This window comes from Emys orbicularis, chromosome 23 (assembly GCF_028017835.1).
Source record: "Emys orbicularis isolate rEmyOrb1 chromosome 23, rEmyOrb1.hap1, whole genome shotgun sequence".
Lineage (NCBI taxonomy): Eukaryota > Metazoa > Chordata > Testudines > Emydidae > Emys > Emys orbicularis.
Window position 1 is genome coordinate 20,152,315 of NC_088705.1, and position 15,007 is coordinate 20,167,321.

The window sequence follows — 15,007 nt, forward strand, 5'->3', positions numbered from 1 at the left end:
ACTACGGGTACTGCTAAGGGGAAAACTTCCAGCACTGGTGCACGTGGCAAGCATGCACACCTACTGTGGAATACACATGAGCAATCACTCGAAGAAGAATGAGCAGCTCAAATCAGGATTGACAGGTACCTGCCCCCAACCAAAGGGTACCAACAGTTTATTGAACTCCATAGGTTATAAATCAGAATCTCAGTTCTTACCTTCTTCTGCTTCTACTGGCTGCTGTGATAGAATTTTAAGAAGAACTGGATTTTTCCACACGCCTTCCTTAGTAATGTCAACCAATATTTGGAGATTATTATTCCCAAATTCCAGTAAAGCATCATGTGAATCCTATAAAACAAAAAACAAACGAACAAAAACACAAACCCAAAGTCCATTAAGAGAATTTTAAGTAAGATTAAATATTGAATCTAACTTCAGAAAGACAAACAACCAACTATACCGTTTTGGCATTATACCACCAGAAAATGTGTTTAACACCATTCAATTACATTATGGTCATTCTTGAATGCTTCATTTCTATTGTGCTGTGTTGGGACACTACAATGCTGCTTGTTAGCAAGCTGGCCCTAAGTTCTGCAGCTAGGTCTTCAGGTTTCTGCAGCATTCTGCCAGCTTCAGTTAGAAGTTTTTATTGAATTAAATGAAAAAGACATGTCCCTATAGTAGACCCTAGACTATTTATTTTTATATTAATATGTTTACACCGTTTCTTCATTTTCTGCATGCCTCAAATTTTCCTAGTTTCAATACAACTAAACAGAAGTTGTCAGAGGTTTTGGCAGAAGATTAGGGATAGCTGGGGCTTTTAGTACCAGATAATATGTGGAGTGTGGCTTGGGAATTGTAGGATAAGGACATTAACTTGACCATTTTATGAGAAACAATGCAGATGGCTCAAACGGTCATCTTTCGGAGTTAATGCTCTAGTGAGATGAGTAGGGCCAGTTCACAACCTCAGAGAGAATAGCTATTTACCTTGTAAGTAATTGTGGTTCTTTGAGATGTTGAAGATACTGTAGATCCCACTATAAGAGTGCATGTGCCTTGTGCACAGAAGATTCATGCACTCAACTTTCTCACGCTCCCATGCGGGAGCATAAAGGGCACGAGATCATAACCTTCCCTCAGTTCCCTCCCAATTCAAAGCGTGTGTTAGTTGAGGACTCCTAAAGCATGGACAGAGGTGGGATTATGGGATTCACAGATTACAACAACATGAAGCAGCACAGTTATTGTAGAATAAGTAACCACCCTCTTTGTGTATGTGTTGGTGTGGATCACCCCCATGATAGGTGACTGGTATGCAATACCACTTCTGGATGGTGGGATGAGGCATATCAGCTGCATCAGTCAAACATGGATCATAGCACTACTCTCCAAAACCTGGCATCTGTTCTGGCAACTAAGTCCAATGCATAATACTTGACAAAAAGTTAGTGGGTTGCTCCATGTCGTTGCCTTGCAATGCAAATTGGAGATCTCTGAAGCAGGTGGAGGCTGTCCCTTGAGCTCTAGTAGAGTAAGTCTTGATGTTCACTGGGAGAGATACACAGCCAACTGGTAACAATGAGATACATTGCATTAGCTAGTTAGATATTCTTTGTGATGTGATGGCCTGGCCTTTGGAATGGCCATGGCTGTAGCCAGAAATAACTGGGGGTGGGGGGGTGGGAGGGGGATCTGAACTGTCGCTGTAGTAAAAAGACACACCAGATGTTCCCCCAGGATTAAAAACTTTTATCCAGATGAAGAGTGGGTTTTGGGAAGAAGACAGGCAGGTTAACTATTCACACAAAATTCTGAGACCACCTGAGGGACCATCTTAGGGGAAGGTTTCAGCACCACATTGTCCCTATGAAACATCATGTAGGGAGGGTCAGCCATAAGTGCTTGGCACTCATTCTCTCTCCTGGCCAAAGTGATACCATCTAGAAACACCAGGAAGGTACTGGAAGACAGGCTGGAGTACTTCAGAGGCAGCAAATATTCAAGGATCTTCCGAACCCAAGCCTGCACAGGGTCCACACTACGATGAGCCGCCCATACTGAGAACCTCTTCCATTTAGACAAATAAGTCCTTCTGGTGGATATAGTCATCCTCTGTATCAGGATCTCCTGGACTTGCCTACAGCAATCCCATCCATGGTACTTAACCAGCCAACACCCTGGATGTTACAGGGACTTCAAATGTGCATGGAGTATCTGATTGTGGTGATGTGAAATCAGATCCGGGCCGCCTGGGAGTTGAATGGACATATGTGGCAAGACTATCAACCAAAACTGCTTTACCCAGTAGCATACTGTGACAGATGCGAGACCCTGGAACTGTGGAAACGTCAAAAGACTATTATAGTGAGATGTGCCAAACGCTAAGAGTCCAAGGATTAGTCAAACTTGTGTGTCTATAATGCTATATGTATCTTTGTGAGGTTGGGTCTGTGTTCGGTCTCCTCTAGGGAGAGGGTTACCAAACTTTCGCCAGGAACTAAAATCAATGGAGGTAATTACTGCAAATTCAAGATCAGGTAAACAACTCCAGAGAAGTTTGGGTCAGTTACATATACTGGTTCAGACCATGTTCAAGAGGCCAAGGAGACAAAGAAGGGCGTCTGGTACAACGGGTTGGCATGAACTGACTTATGAACCTCATTTTGATTTAAAAATTGATGTGATTGTAGCCAACAGGGTAAAACCCTGCCCAGAAGAGTTTGAAGAACTAGATCTTGCCAAGATCTCTACGTGGAAAATAAGAGACACCACTAAGCTTAGCAGGCATATCAAAACAATATAATTGTATGATGTTTTACCTGTAATGCTTTTGTCCTAAAATAAATGTATACTATGCTTTGTGAAAGTTGTCTGGTCACTAGTAGATACTGTCATTGTCCCTTCAGCAACCTGAGGGATACACAGCAAATTTCAGGGGGACAGCAAACCTAAATCCCCAGTCTGGAAGAAGAGGAATTTGGATCCCTGCCCACAGAAAGGTGACAGCTGGAGGCCTGAGATCTAAAGGGGCACTTTTAGGTCTCGGGGGGCAGAGATGCCATTAACCTCACAACTATGATAGGAGTATGAGAATGACTGTGGCCTTGTCCCTTTTGATTTTGGAAGTCACCCTAGGGATCAGGCAAATGTGTGGAAGGGCATGAAGAAGGCCTGGTTTCCACAACTAAACGACGCCAGGCTCATGCCCCCGCTGGAACAAAAGTTTTGGCATTTGGTGGAGAGCCTGTCTTCATAGGAAGCCATTCCCCCACACCCAATGATGGACTATTGGCTCTGTGATGGATCTCTGCAGAGAGGACTCATGATAGGGCCTGATGAAATACATCCTAGAATACTCAAGGAGCTGACTGAGGAGATTTCGGAGCCATCAGCAATTATGTTTGAAAACTCATGGAAGATGGGAAAGATTCCAGAAGACTGGAAGAAGGCAAATATAGTGCCAATCTATAAAAAAGGGAATAAGGACAACCTGGAGAATTATAGACCAGTCATCTTAACTTCAGTATCCGGAAAGATAATGGAGCAAATAATTAAACAATCAATTTGCAAACACCTAGAACAGGGATAGGCAACCTTTCAGAAGTGGTGTGCCGAGTCTTCATTTATTCACTTTAATTTAAGGTTTCGCATGCCGGTAATACATGTTAATGTTTTTTAGAAGGTGTCTCTCTCTAAGTCTATATTATATAACTAAACTATTGTTGTATGTAAAGTAAACAAGGTTTTCAAAATGTTTAAGAAGCTTCATTTAAAATTAAATTAAAATGCTGATCTTACGCCGCCAGCCTGCTCAGCCCGCTTCCAGCCTGGGGTTCTGTTCACCTAGGCCTGCAGCGGGCTGAGCGGGGCCTGTGGCCAGGACGCCGGCTGGCAAGGGGCCGGCAGCCGGGACCCCAGACCTGGGCGGGGGTTCAGGGGTCAGGGCAGAGGGCTGGGTGTGTGGGGGGGTGCAGGGCAGAAGGCTGAATGTGTGGGGGGTTCAGGGGTAAGGGCAGAGGGCTGGGGGTGTGTGGGGGTGCAGGGCAGAAGGCTGAATGTGTGGGGGGTTCAGGGGTAAGGGCAGAGGGCTGGGGGTGTGTGGGGGTACAGGGCAGAAGGCTGGGTGTTGGGGGGCTCACGGTCAGGGCAGAGGGCTGGGTGTGGGGGGGTGCAGGGCAGAAGGCTGGGGGTGTGTGGAGGTGCAGGGCAGAAAGCTGGGTGTTGGGGGAGACTCAAGGTCAGGGCAGAAGGCTGGGATGTGTGTGGAGGTGCAGGGCAGAAAGCTGGGTGTTGGGGGGAGGTCAGGGCAGAAGATTGGGTGTGGGGGGTGCAGGGCAGAAGGCTAGGGTGCTCAGCTCGTGGGGGTTCTCCCAGCCCCCTGCCCTGAGCGGCTCATGGCAGGGAGCTGGGAGGGATATGCCCGGTTCCACCCCCTTCCCCAAGGCCCGTCCCTACCTCTCTCTGCCTGCTCTATGGAGCAGTGAGCACGCTGCCGCTCGGCTCTGCTCCACTCCCCCTCCCACTCGCAAGGGCCATCGCCGGCAGGGAGAGGGAGGGGGAGGAAGAGGGGCCAGAATGCACCAAGCTGTGGGAAGAAACGGGGGAGGGGGGAAGCTTGGCTGCCGCAGGACCAAGCTTCTGCCTTCTGCCCCCGCAGGGGAGAGTGGTGGGCGGGGGGTCTGAGTGGGGCGGGGGGCCGGGACCCCCCCCCCCCCGCTCTCCCCTGCGGGGGCAGGAGGCAAAAGCTTGGTCCGGCGGCAGCCAAGCTTCCCTCCTCCCCCGCTTCTTCCCCCAGCTTGGTGCATTCCGGCCCCTCCACCCCTCCTCCTCCTCCTCTCACCGGGCAGGCAGCGTGCCACTCAAAATCGGCTCGCGTGCCGTAGGTTGCCAACCCCTGACCTAGAAGATAACGTGATAAGTAACAGCATGGATTTGTCAAGAACAAATCATGTCAAACCAACCGAATAACTTTCTTTGAAAGGATAACAAGCCTTGTGGATGGGGGAGGGGGGGGGAAGCAGTAGATGTGATGTATCTTGACTTTAGTAAGGCTTTTGGCACTGTCTCACCTGACCTTCTCATAAACAAGCTAGGGAAATGCAACCTAGACAGAGCTACTATAAGGTAGGTGCATTACTGATTGGAAAACCATTCCCAGAGAGTAGTTATCAGTGGTTCACAGTCAAGCTGAAAAGACGTATCGAGTGGGGACCCACAGGGATTGGTCCTGGGTCTGACTCTGTTCAATATCTTCATCGATTTAGATAATAGTATAGAGCAGTGGTGCACCAACATTTCCACTTGCACAGCCCTTACCATTCATGGAATTTGTCCCCGCCCACATTACTTGTAATGTGAAATAGCCCCCTTCGTGTTGCTGCTGGCAGCAGCGCTGCCTTCAGAGCAGGGTGGCTGGAGAATGGCTGCTGCAGGCCGGGGCATTGCCACCCTTACTTCTGCACTGCTGCTGGTAGCAGTGCTGCCTTCAGAGCTGGGTGGCTGGAGAGCAGCAGCTGCTGGCCGGGGTGTTCACATTGTTTGTGGCATGGGAGGATTATTTTTTTAATCCTGCGCTGGTCCCGCCCCAAAATATCCACTCTATTTTTATACTGCTCCCACTATTATGGCAGAGGGTCCTGCGGGACCGATGGAATCCTAGTTTCTTCCCACCCCCCTAGAGAACCTCTTGTGTGCCCCCCACGAGAGCACCCCCCCCCCAGTTTGTGCACCACTGGCATTGAGGGTACACTTACAAAGTTTGCAGATGATATCAAGTTGAGAGGGGTTGCAAGTGCTTTGGAGGATAGGATTAAAATTCAAAATGATCTTGACAAACTGGAGAAATCGTCTGAAGTAAATAGGATGAAATTCAATAAGGACAAATGCAAAGTACTCAAAAAAAAAAAATCCGATCTTGTGCTTATGAGATGCATGTGCCCCTACAGCACAATCGATGCTGCCACATACTCGAAGGCTATCTGCAGACTCGGGCACACAGCACTACATCAGTTCACATTTTTAAGTTTTGTCTTGCAATCTATCAACCTATTAACCTTAAACATGGAGGAGCTACATCCTCAACCTAAAGTACAACTTTTCTACTCTGCAGTTTACAAGAAATATTGGGAAACCTTTTTCTCAGACCATGAAATCCTTCAATTTATTTTTCAGCAAGCAGGTAAGTTGTGTCCCTCTAGTGACTAGAGTACACAAGTTACTGCCCATTAATCTGAAATATAGTTAGTTTTGCTTTGCTAGAATTTTGCATTTCTTCTAGATTGCACAATAAACCACTTTGTTGTTCTCAGCACTAGTGATCAGTGTTATTATGCACATCTTAACATCGCCAGGGAACACTTAGCATCTTCTCACTAACCCCCACTACTCAACATTTGTAAATAAAGCATTTATTCTCAGTAGATTTTGTGTAAAACCCTGTTTTACAAAGTGGCCTTCGAATACTTGAAGCAAAATAAGTTTTGTTATCCACCTGGCAAATCCTAGTTGTCATATAGCCCAATCCCACTCACTCCATCCAAACCAATGTTGCTGAAATCACTCCCATCTTGGAATTCCTTCACTGACTTCCCCAGTTCTGACTTAACTCCCACAAATACAAGGCTTTGTACAACTAGGCCCTAGCCTACATCTTGGACTGTGTCTCTTACTGCATCTCCACACCCGTAGCCAACGATGCCAGCCTTGTCGTTTACTTCACTCACTTCTGTCTGTGCCTTTTTCCATGATGCCCACATGCATAAGGCTGCATTGGCAATTCCTGCTCTCCATGACACCACCCTCTCATTCAAGTCCCACCGATAAACTCACTTATTCTGTTATCCAGACACAAATTCATATATTCTAAGGCCAGAAAGGACCACTGTGATCTTCTAATCTGACCTCCTGTATTACACAGGCCACAAGACTTCCCTGAATTAATTCCTGTTTAAAATAGAGCTTATCTTTTAGAAATCCATCCAACCTGGATTTAACAGTTTCTAGTGATGGAGAATCCACCACAACCTTTAATAATTTTTTGCAATAGTTAATTATCCTAACTTAAAAATTTGTGGTTTATTTGCAGTCTGAATTTGGCTTACTTCAAATTCCAACCATTGGAGCTTGTTACAACTTAATGAAATACACTTACCTGTATAGACTGATGGAATCCTAACCATGTGTCACATGGCAATTCACTTTCAGGCACAGAAAGCAGTAGTTCAAAACAACTCCTGTAACAAAAAAGAGCTGTATAAGTAAGATAGCTAAAACACTGCTGTAGCAGCATTAGGAAGTGGCAGGTCTTGTTTTATTCCTAGACATGAAACTATATTAAGATGCAGCCATGATTGAAATCATGTTTTAGTAACTTAAGAGTAAAAAAAAAAAAAGGTTACAGGGATGTAGTAATTATCACAAAACCAGGTATTATAAACCCAGGAAATTCAGAGTTAAGATTAAATTTCTAAGAAATCCAAACTATGTTAAAAGTAAGAAATGCACAGTTAAGACACCCAAACAACCATAACTCTGTCCTATAGTGACCTCATGAAATAACCATACCATGACTGAGGGATTTTAGTGTTTGTGATCACAGACTTCATTAAACTGATTTTTAAGAGTCACATTAGATTTAATATCCCCCCCCTCCTTGTGACATCACTAAAGAGAAAAATTAAGGTCAAGTTACTATTGTACAGCATGAGCCTTAATATCACTTAAAGTGCTTTGTGTGAAAGTCTGCCACACAGTACAATGAAATTTAAAACAAAGTGTCTCTGGAAGAAGCATGTTTCAACTGGGGGTGGGGGGTGGAATGATCAGGGAGGCTGATGGGCAGGAATGGGGAGACGGGCTAATAGTCTAGAAGCATCCTCTAGCCACCAGTGATGTCCCACAGCTCTGAGCTGTGGGGGATAAAGGAGCTGGGAGGTTTGAAAGAGGTGTAGTCGAAGGAGAGAGCCTGAGACATGAGGCCTGGTAGAAGAGGCCTGAACTAAAGTGGTAGTCAGGCCCTGCTTATATAAAGCTAAGTTAGCAAAAGTCAGGCTGTGAGCAGAAGTCAGGGCCTGCCTGCGCACAAGTTCACAGAAGCTGCTAAGAACAGGGCTGGTATTGCAAAAAACACTCATATTCTTAAGACATGCTAGGCACAGGACACTCATGTAAGCACATTCTGTAAGGACAGTATCAGAACACCCAGATACCCATATGGTACACACTCCTCAAAAATAACACTCTCACCTCTCTTAGAGATAAGATCAGGATGACAGTGTGATGAATAGAGATGTTTTGATCGAATCAACGTGTACAAGATAAAAGGTGGTAACTAACCACATCAGAGGAGCAATACGTAATTTGTCTGTACTGGTGTATAAAGAGGGGTCTCAGAAGAAGTGTCTTTCACCAGCCGAGGCAGGAATGGAAAGTCCCACCGTTCACTAAGCTGGTCCATTGTTACAGGCATACATGTTGTAGTAGTCCTGTCGAGTATACGGGATACTAGGACCGTGCTTCGTCAACAACAAACGTGGCTGGGTGCCTTCTACTGAAACAGTTCTGTGGTTTTATTGGGCAGTTTGATCAAGGTCTGCTGTGTCGGCTATCTGCGCATAGTTGTGACAGCATACTGAAAGAACACACACACACACACACACAGAGCCAACAACCAACTATAAGAGGTTGTACCAGAGGTGATAATGGAGTTCCTGGTCATGGGCTCACCAGCCCAGCAATCAACAGGTAGATGGCTAATTAGGTAAGCTGTCTGTTGCGCCACTCTTCATGTAACCTCACAGAGAAGCCTTCCCCCCCTTCCACTCGGTGTCCTCTGACACATATGTGTGTGTATTGGGCTCTGTAATTCTCTGAGGAGCTGCTCTCAGCAAGTAAGTGGATTATTGACTTGACAAGGCCCACGATGCTCACACAAATACTGCCTGGGCAAAGGAGAGTCACTTCCTCCTCCCGACTTGTGGGTAGCATTTGGTCACCTGCATGGAGAACAAGGAAGGCCCCGACACATTCTATGTAGGGCAAGATGCGGGCAAGTAGGGTTAGACAGGAGTGTGGCAGAGGGAAGTAAGTGGGACCATCCAGAAATGGTTCCTGTCTGGGAAAAAGGTTCTTTTGTCTACAGCAGTACTGCAGCAACTGAGTTCCACATGGCAGGTTTCCCTTGTGGACAAGCTCGGTCTTTAGCACAGGGGCAGTTTGCTGCACACGGCCCTGTCTTTGCAGTGACAAAAGGCAAAAGCACAGCCAGGCTGCAGGTAATACCAAAGCACACAGCCCTGCTCTACAACAAAACAGGATTTCTCCTTGTGTCCAGGCTCCTGTTAATCACAAAGCAAGGCAGCCCACCCAGCATGGCTCAGCAGTTCCTGTATTACAGGACTGCTGCAGGTGGAGATGCCACCCCTCTCTAATCTACAGCCACTTGAGGCAAATACCTGCCCCGCCCCCTCTCCAGGAGATTCTTCCAATACTTCCCCTAGCATTAGAAAGTACAAGTTCCTTCCACAGGCCGTGCCTGTTTGATGAGCCTCCTGCAGCATTTCAAACCAGCAGTTCACTGACAGAAATCCACAAGGGGACTGCCAGCTGGGGAAGCTGATTGCTTTTGGGGTAAATGCCCCCTCATCCTCCTGCATTCAAAGGTAGGAAGAAGAATAGAGTGATGCTGTCTCAAGAACAGCTCTATATCACAGAAAGTTTGCCTGAACTTAGGGAACAACAGGCAGTTCACTAACTGGAGTTGCTGCAAGAGGAGACTCCAGAAAGAATGGAGTCAGAGTGTGCACGGAGGGTCAGGGGAAGAGATGTGTTGACACTTAATATAGGCCAAGAAAGATTTTTAAGGCTTTCCTAGGAACAAGACTCCCATGATGCTTTGTAGTTAAGATGAAGCTAACTTTAGAGAACAGAATTTTACTGAGCAGTAACCCTTAGCATAATTTTCAAAAAATGTTGGAGATGTTTTAGCAATGTACTAAAAGCAAAATATAAAATGAACTGCAATGGCACAGGAACCTTCAAAATAGCCTAAAGTAAGAAGTGCATACCAAAAAGAGAAAATAGATGAGGACCAGAATGATACCTAATGAAGGTGACAAAGGTATAACTGCCCCAAACTTATAGGGGAAGTAAGACCATCTGCAGTCTAGCCACAAACTGTCAGTGAACTATAGGAGAGGTATTCCTCAGCTGTTGCTAACTGTATGCCTCTGGTATGTGCTGTCTTTACTGTTAATCAATAAATCCAATCAAAGCTGATTTATCCAAGGTTTGTTATTACTGAACTAATATAATATAATCAAAGTTAAATATGTTATCAATTATTAGTTATCAATAATTTGGCTACTGATCATTGACAAATTGATAATTATTGACAATTGATAGAGGGTCAGAGTTGTGCCAAAAGATCAGGAGAATAGTCAGTAGAGTGGGCAGCTGCGGGTAATCCATTAACCATGCCTGAGTACTTGTGGGGGGTGGGGAAGAGAATGTTCGGCAGGAAAACGCTGAAGCGGTCTCCCAAGTCCTTAATCTTATAAAAACAATTTGAGACTAGAAAATTTAGAACAACAACAAAAAACAATAAAACCTGAACTATGAACATGAATAAAAACCATTTTTCTAAAAGTTTTGAAAAATGTATCACAGGGACGAGAGCATAGCAGAAGCTCTGACTTGGACCATGCAGCAGTGAGAAGGAATTGGAGACACGTGGCCCACCCCACTCTTCATCACCTTGGGTGAAACTACGAGGCGATGCAGGAATACATGCGCCAACCGCCAAACATTACTACTTTCCAAAGCTCTGGCTCCAGGCCAGGGGTGGGCAAACTACGGCCCGCCAGCCGTTTTAATCTGGCCCTCGAGCTCCTGCTGGGGAACAAGGTCTGGGGCTTGCCCCGCTCTGGCACTCCAGCCGGGGAGCAGGGTCAGGGACTTCTCCATGTGGCTCCCGGAAGTAGGAGCTAGAGGGGGGACATGGCACTACGCATAGGGGCATCCAGAGGGCTCCATTCCGCATGCTGCCGCCGCCCCAAGCACCACCACCCCAGCTCCCATTGGCCAGGAACCGCAGCCAATGGGAGCTGCAGAGGCGGCGCCTGCAGACTGGGCGGTGTGCAACAGAGCTGCCTGGCCACGCCTCTGTGTAGGAGCCGGAGAGGGGACATGCAGCTGCTTCCGGGAGCCACTTGAGGTAAGCATGCCTGGAGCCTGCACCCCTGAGCCACCCTCCTGCAGCCCAACCCCCTGCCCCAGCCCTGATCCCCCTCCTGCACTCCAAACCCCTCGGTCCCAGCCCAGAGCCCTCACCTCTCCCATAACCCAACCCCAATTTCGTGAGCATTCACGGCCCACCATACAATTTCTATACCCAGATGTGGCCCTCGGCCCAAAAAGTTTGCCCACCCCTGCTCCAGGCACATGTGCATAAGCCTCAGTGGAATTCAATAGGGACCGGTTTCAGAGTAGCAGCCGTGTTAGTCTGTATCCGCAAAAATAACAGGAGTACTTGTGGCACCTTAGAGACTAACAAATTTATTAGAGCATAAGCTTTCGTGGGCTACAACCCACACTCTAAGAAGAATGGAGGTTATTCACCTGGTAAATGGAGTAGGAGATAGACTCTGCATATTCACATTCTTGGGGTGTGTTGACAGGTGCAGTTTGGACAGCGTAACCCAGCAACAGTGTCCATTAGATAGCCCCTCCTACCTCTCCCCTTATCATTCAAGCAGGTTCTGAGGGTGAGGTGTTGTTTGCAGCCTCAGTTTCTTCCATCACTACTGCAGAGTTAAGAACTAATTAGAAAACAATAAAAGTGAAGATAGGTGGAAGGGTGAATATGCAGAGTCCATCTCGAAGAACTCTGGTTACAGGTAAGTAACCTCCATTTCTTCTTTGAGTGCCCTGTGCATATTTCAACTCTTGGGATAGTTTGGTAAACAATGTCATGGAATACTTCTCTCAAACAGCATCACAGCTAGATGACAAATCTAAAGCATAATGCTTCATACAAGCATGGGTATATCTCCAAGTAGCAGCCTTGCAAGTCCAACAATTGGGACACTAAGACATGCTAAAGAGGTAGCATTGCTCTAGGGGAGTGCATTTTAATACTACAGAGGAGAAAATGGAAGAATTTTTATAAAACTCGCCTCTATGCATTGCATGACCCATCCAGACAGCAATTGGGCCAAAATAGCCCACTCCTTTCATAAGAAATGAAAAGTTTATTAGAGGCTGTAAAGTCCTTTGTCCTACTCAAATAGCAGGACAATGCTTTTTTTTTTTTTTTTTTAGCATCCAGCCTATGTAATCTAGATCAGTGGCTCTCAACGTTTCCAGCCTACTGTACCCTTTCAGGAGTCTGATGTGTTTTGTGTCCCCCAAGTTTCACCTCACTTAAAAACTACATGCTTACAAAATCAGACCTACAAATACGGATGTGTCACAGCACACTAGTACTGAAAAATTGCTTACTTTCTCAATTTTACCATATAATTATAAAATCAATTGGAATATAAATACTGTACTTATATTTCAGAGTATAGTATATACAGCAGTATAAACAAGTTATTGTCTGTATGAAATTTTAGTTTGCACTGACTTTGCTAGTGCTTTTTATGTAGCCTATTGTAAAACTAGGCAAATATCTAGATACGTTGATGTACCCCAGGGAAGACCTCTGCGTACTCCCAGGGGTACCTGTACCCCTGGTTAAGAACCATTGATCTATATTCCCCCTTTATGAGTATGTGGTCTGGGAAAGAAAACCGGTAAGCTCACCAATTAATACAAATACAGATACTGCTTTTGGAAGGAATTTAGGATGTGGTGTAAGCATAACTTTATCCTTTTGAAGTACAGTAAATAATGGGTCCAGAAGCATTTAACTCTCTAATTCGTCTTGCTGATATGACTATTATGAAATCTGTTTTAATAGATAATTAAACAAACAACTTGACAGTTTCAAACTGTGCATTCATGAACTGGGTCTCTTATTGGTGGGCACAAATTCAATCAATCTTCCATAAAACTTGACAGAATTGTGTAAAACCCCATTTATCATCTATGTGTTTACGAAATACTAATGCTACTAAATGAACTCTAAGTGAAGAGATGGATAAACCCAGTTTTAAAATATAGCAAATACTCCAGAATACATTGAATAGGTGCCTGTAAAGGATTCATACTCTTATCAATCAGATTACAAATGTTTTATATTTAAAGCCACAGTATTTCCTAGTTGAGTACTTTGTAGAATTGCTTAACATATCTTGCACCTCTACAGTACAATGTCTTAAGTCTTATAGCTCATGCAGCTAGGTGTAATTATAGAGCAGGGGTAGTCAACAGGGAGACTATGGGCCAAAACCGGACTGCCAGACTCTTTTGAACGGACCACAAAAATCTTTTTATTTACTTATTTTTGTATTTCCTCTGGAATCTGGACCTTGACCAAGAAAGTTGGACTGACAAAAAAATAACTGATTACCCCTGCTACAGAAGATCTGGATGGTGCATATTCACCTTCAGTTGAGGCAGTAACTAACATCACAAGTCAGAATTTGTAATTCCCCTTGGAGGAGTAAAGCAGATCTCTATACCATTGTTGCCTGAGACATACTGGAACAACTAAGGGCATTTTAGCTGGGTCCAATCTTCCTTACTATCTTTTGAATTATCAGAAACAGGGGAAAGCATCCATCAGTCTGACTCCCCCAATTTAAAAGGAGCTCTTCTGAAACTGACAGATTCTCTTTGGTTACTCTTGAGCAAAAACAAGGACACTTGGTATTGTGCCTTGTCGCAAAGAGATCTATCTCCAGGGTAGCCCAAAGACTAAGGATGTCTTGAATTACCAAGTCCTTCAGTGACCTCTCATGCTGCTGAGTCAATCTCTGCTGAGTAAACTCGTGAGCTCATTGCATTGCTTTGTGCAGGGCAATCAGATAAATGCTGTGAGAAATACACCAGCCCTAAAACTTAATGGTCTCCTTGCAAAGTTGATACAAGCAAGCTCCCCACCGCCATTTGGTCAAGTAATGCATCGCTCTTGCATTGCCAGTGGCAACTCTCACCCTTTTGTTCTGAATGCAAGTCCTGAGAACTTGACTAAAAGCTCTCAGCTCTGACATATCTAAGTTTAAACAATTCCTCAATGACTAATCTCTGACAGATTGGCAGACTGCACTCCCCATCTGCTTTTGGACACATCTGAAATAATTGACGTTTTCTTGAATGCTTGGTTTGACGTTCTGAGATTCTCCCCTCCCCAATGCTGAAGAAGCCTTATTTTGAGTCTGGCATACAGTGTAATAAATTGAAGCCATTAGTCCAGTAGACAGAGAGCAACTATCATCCTGTGATGGGGTGTACTTGCCCCACACTGGAGCAGAAGGGGTTAAAACAGCACTCTTCGCAGCTTCCCCTGCCGGGGATGCTCCAATTGCTGCTGCAATATAAAAGGGAGCAGCTTAGCTCAGTCAGGGCAGACTGCTGAGGAAGAAGGACGCACCTCGCTGGCTCCAGCAGAGGAGCAGCTGGGATCCGGATTACAGAAGCAGGAGACACCAAGGCCAAGGCAGGCACCCAGGTAGATTGCAGTCATCACCCAAGGAGCCCAGAGACTCCGAGGCCACCCCAACTTCAACTGCAGGAGTCACAGTAGGAAGTAGCCAGGGAAGGACTAGTCAGCATCCCTGCAGCAGTTGGCATGTTGTGGGCGGATTCCCTGCTGACTTAGTGGCGAACCCATTGGACACTACCAGGGCCCTGGGCTGGGACTCAGGGGAGCAGGGAGGGCCTGGGTCCCCCTATCCCAGCCACCCCCATTGCGGGGGCAGCCCATCTAATCCCTCCTACTGACTCTGGCCCTTGGGCCGCGCCGCCCTGAGGCTGATGGCAGCCATATTCACTTTAACCACAGGGCTACCACGCCCTTGCCTCACCCCCAGGGTGATGGGGTGTACTTGCCAAGCAACAGAGAACGGGG

At 45.8% G+C, this 15,007-nt stretch overlaps 1 protein-coding gene across 6 annotated transcripts in view; it reads right to left on the reverse strand.

Annotated features, from left to right (window-relative positions):
• Positions 1-15,007, reverse strand: part of RLF (RLF zinc finger) — a 109,797-nt gene that overhangs the window by 75,109 nt on the left and 19,681 nt on the right. For 4 of the 6 annotated variants that reach the window (XM_065421599.1, XM_065421600.1, XM_065421603.1 and 1 more), the window contains exons 3-4: positions 7,145-7,226; positions 201-333 (exon numbers count right to left, since the gene is read on the reverse strand). In XM_065421599.1, the coding sequence (XP_065277671.1) occupies positions 201-333; positions 7,145-7,226 (215 nt within the window). Of the gene's footprint in view, positions 1-200; positions 334-5,781; positions 5,843-7,144; positions 7,227-11,610; positions 11,625-15,007 lie in introns of those variants that run through there. The other 2 variants (XM_065421601.1, XM_065421604.1) reach the window with 2 other exon arrangements.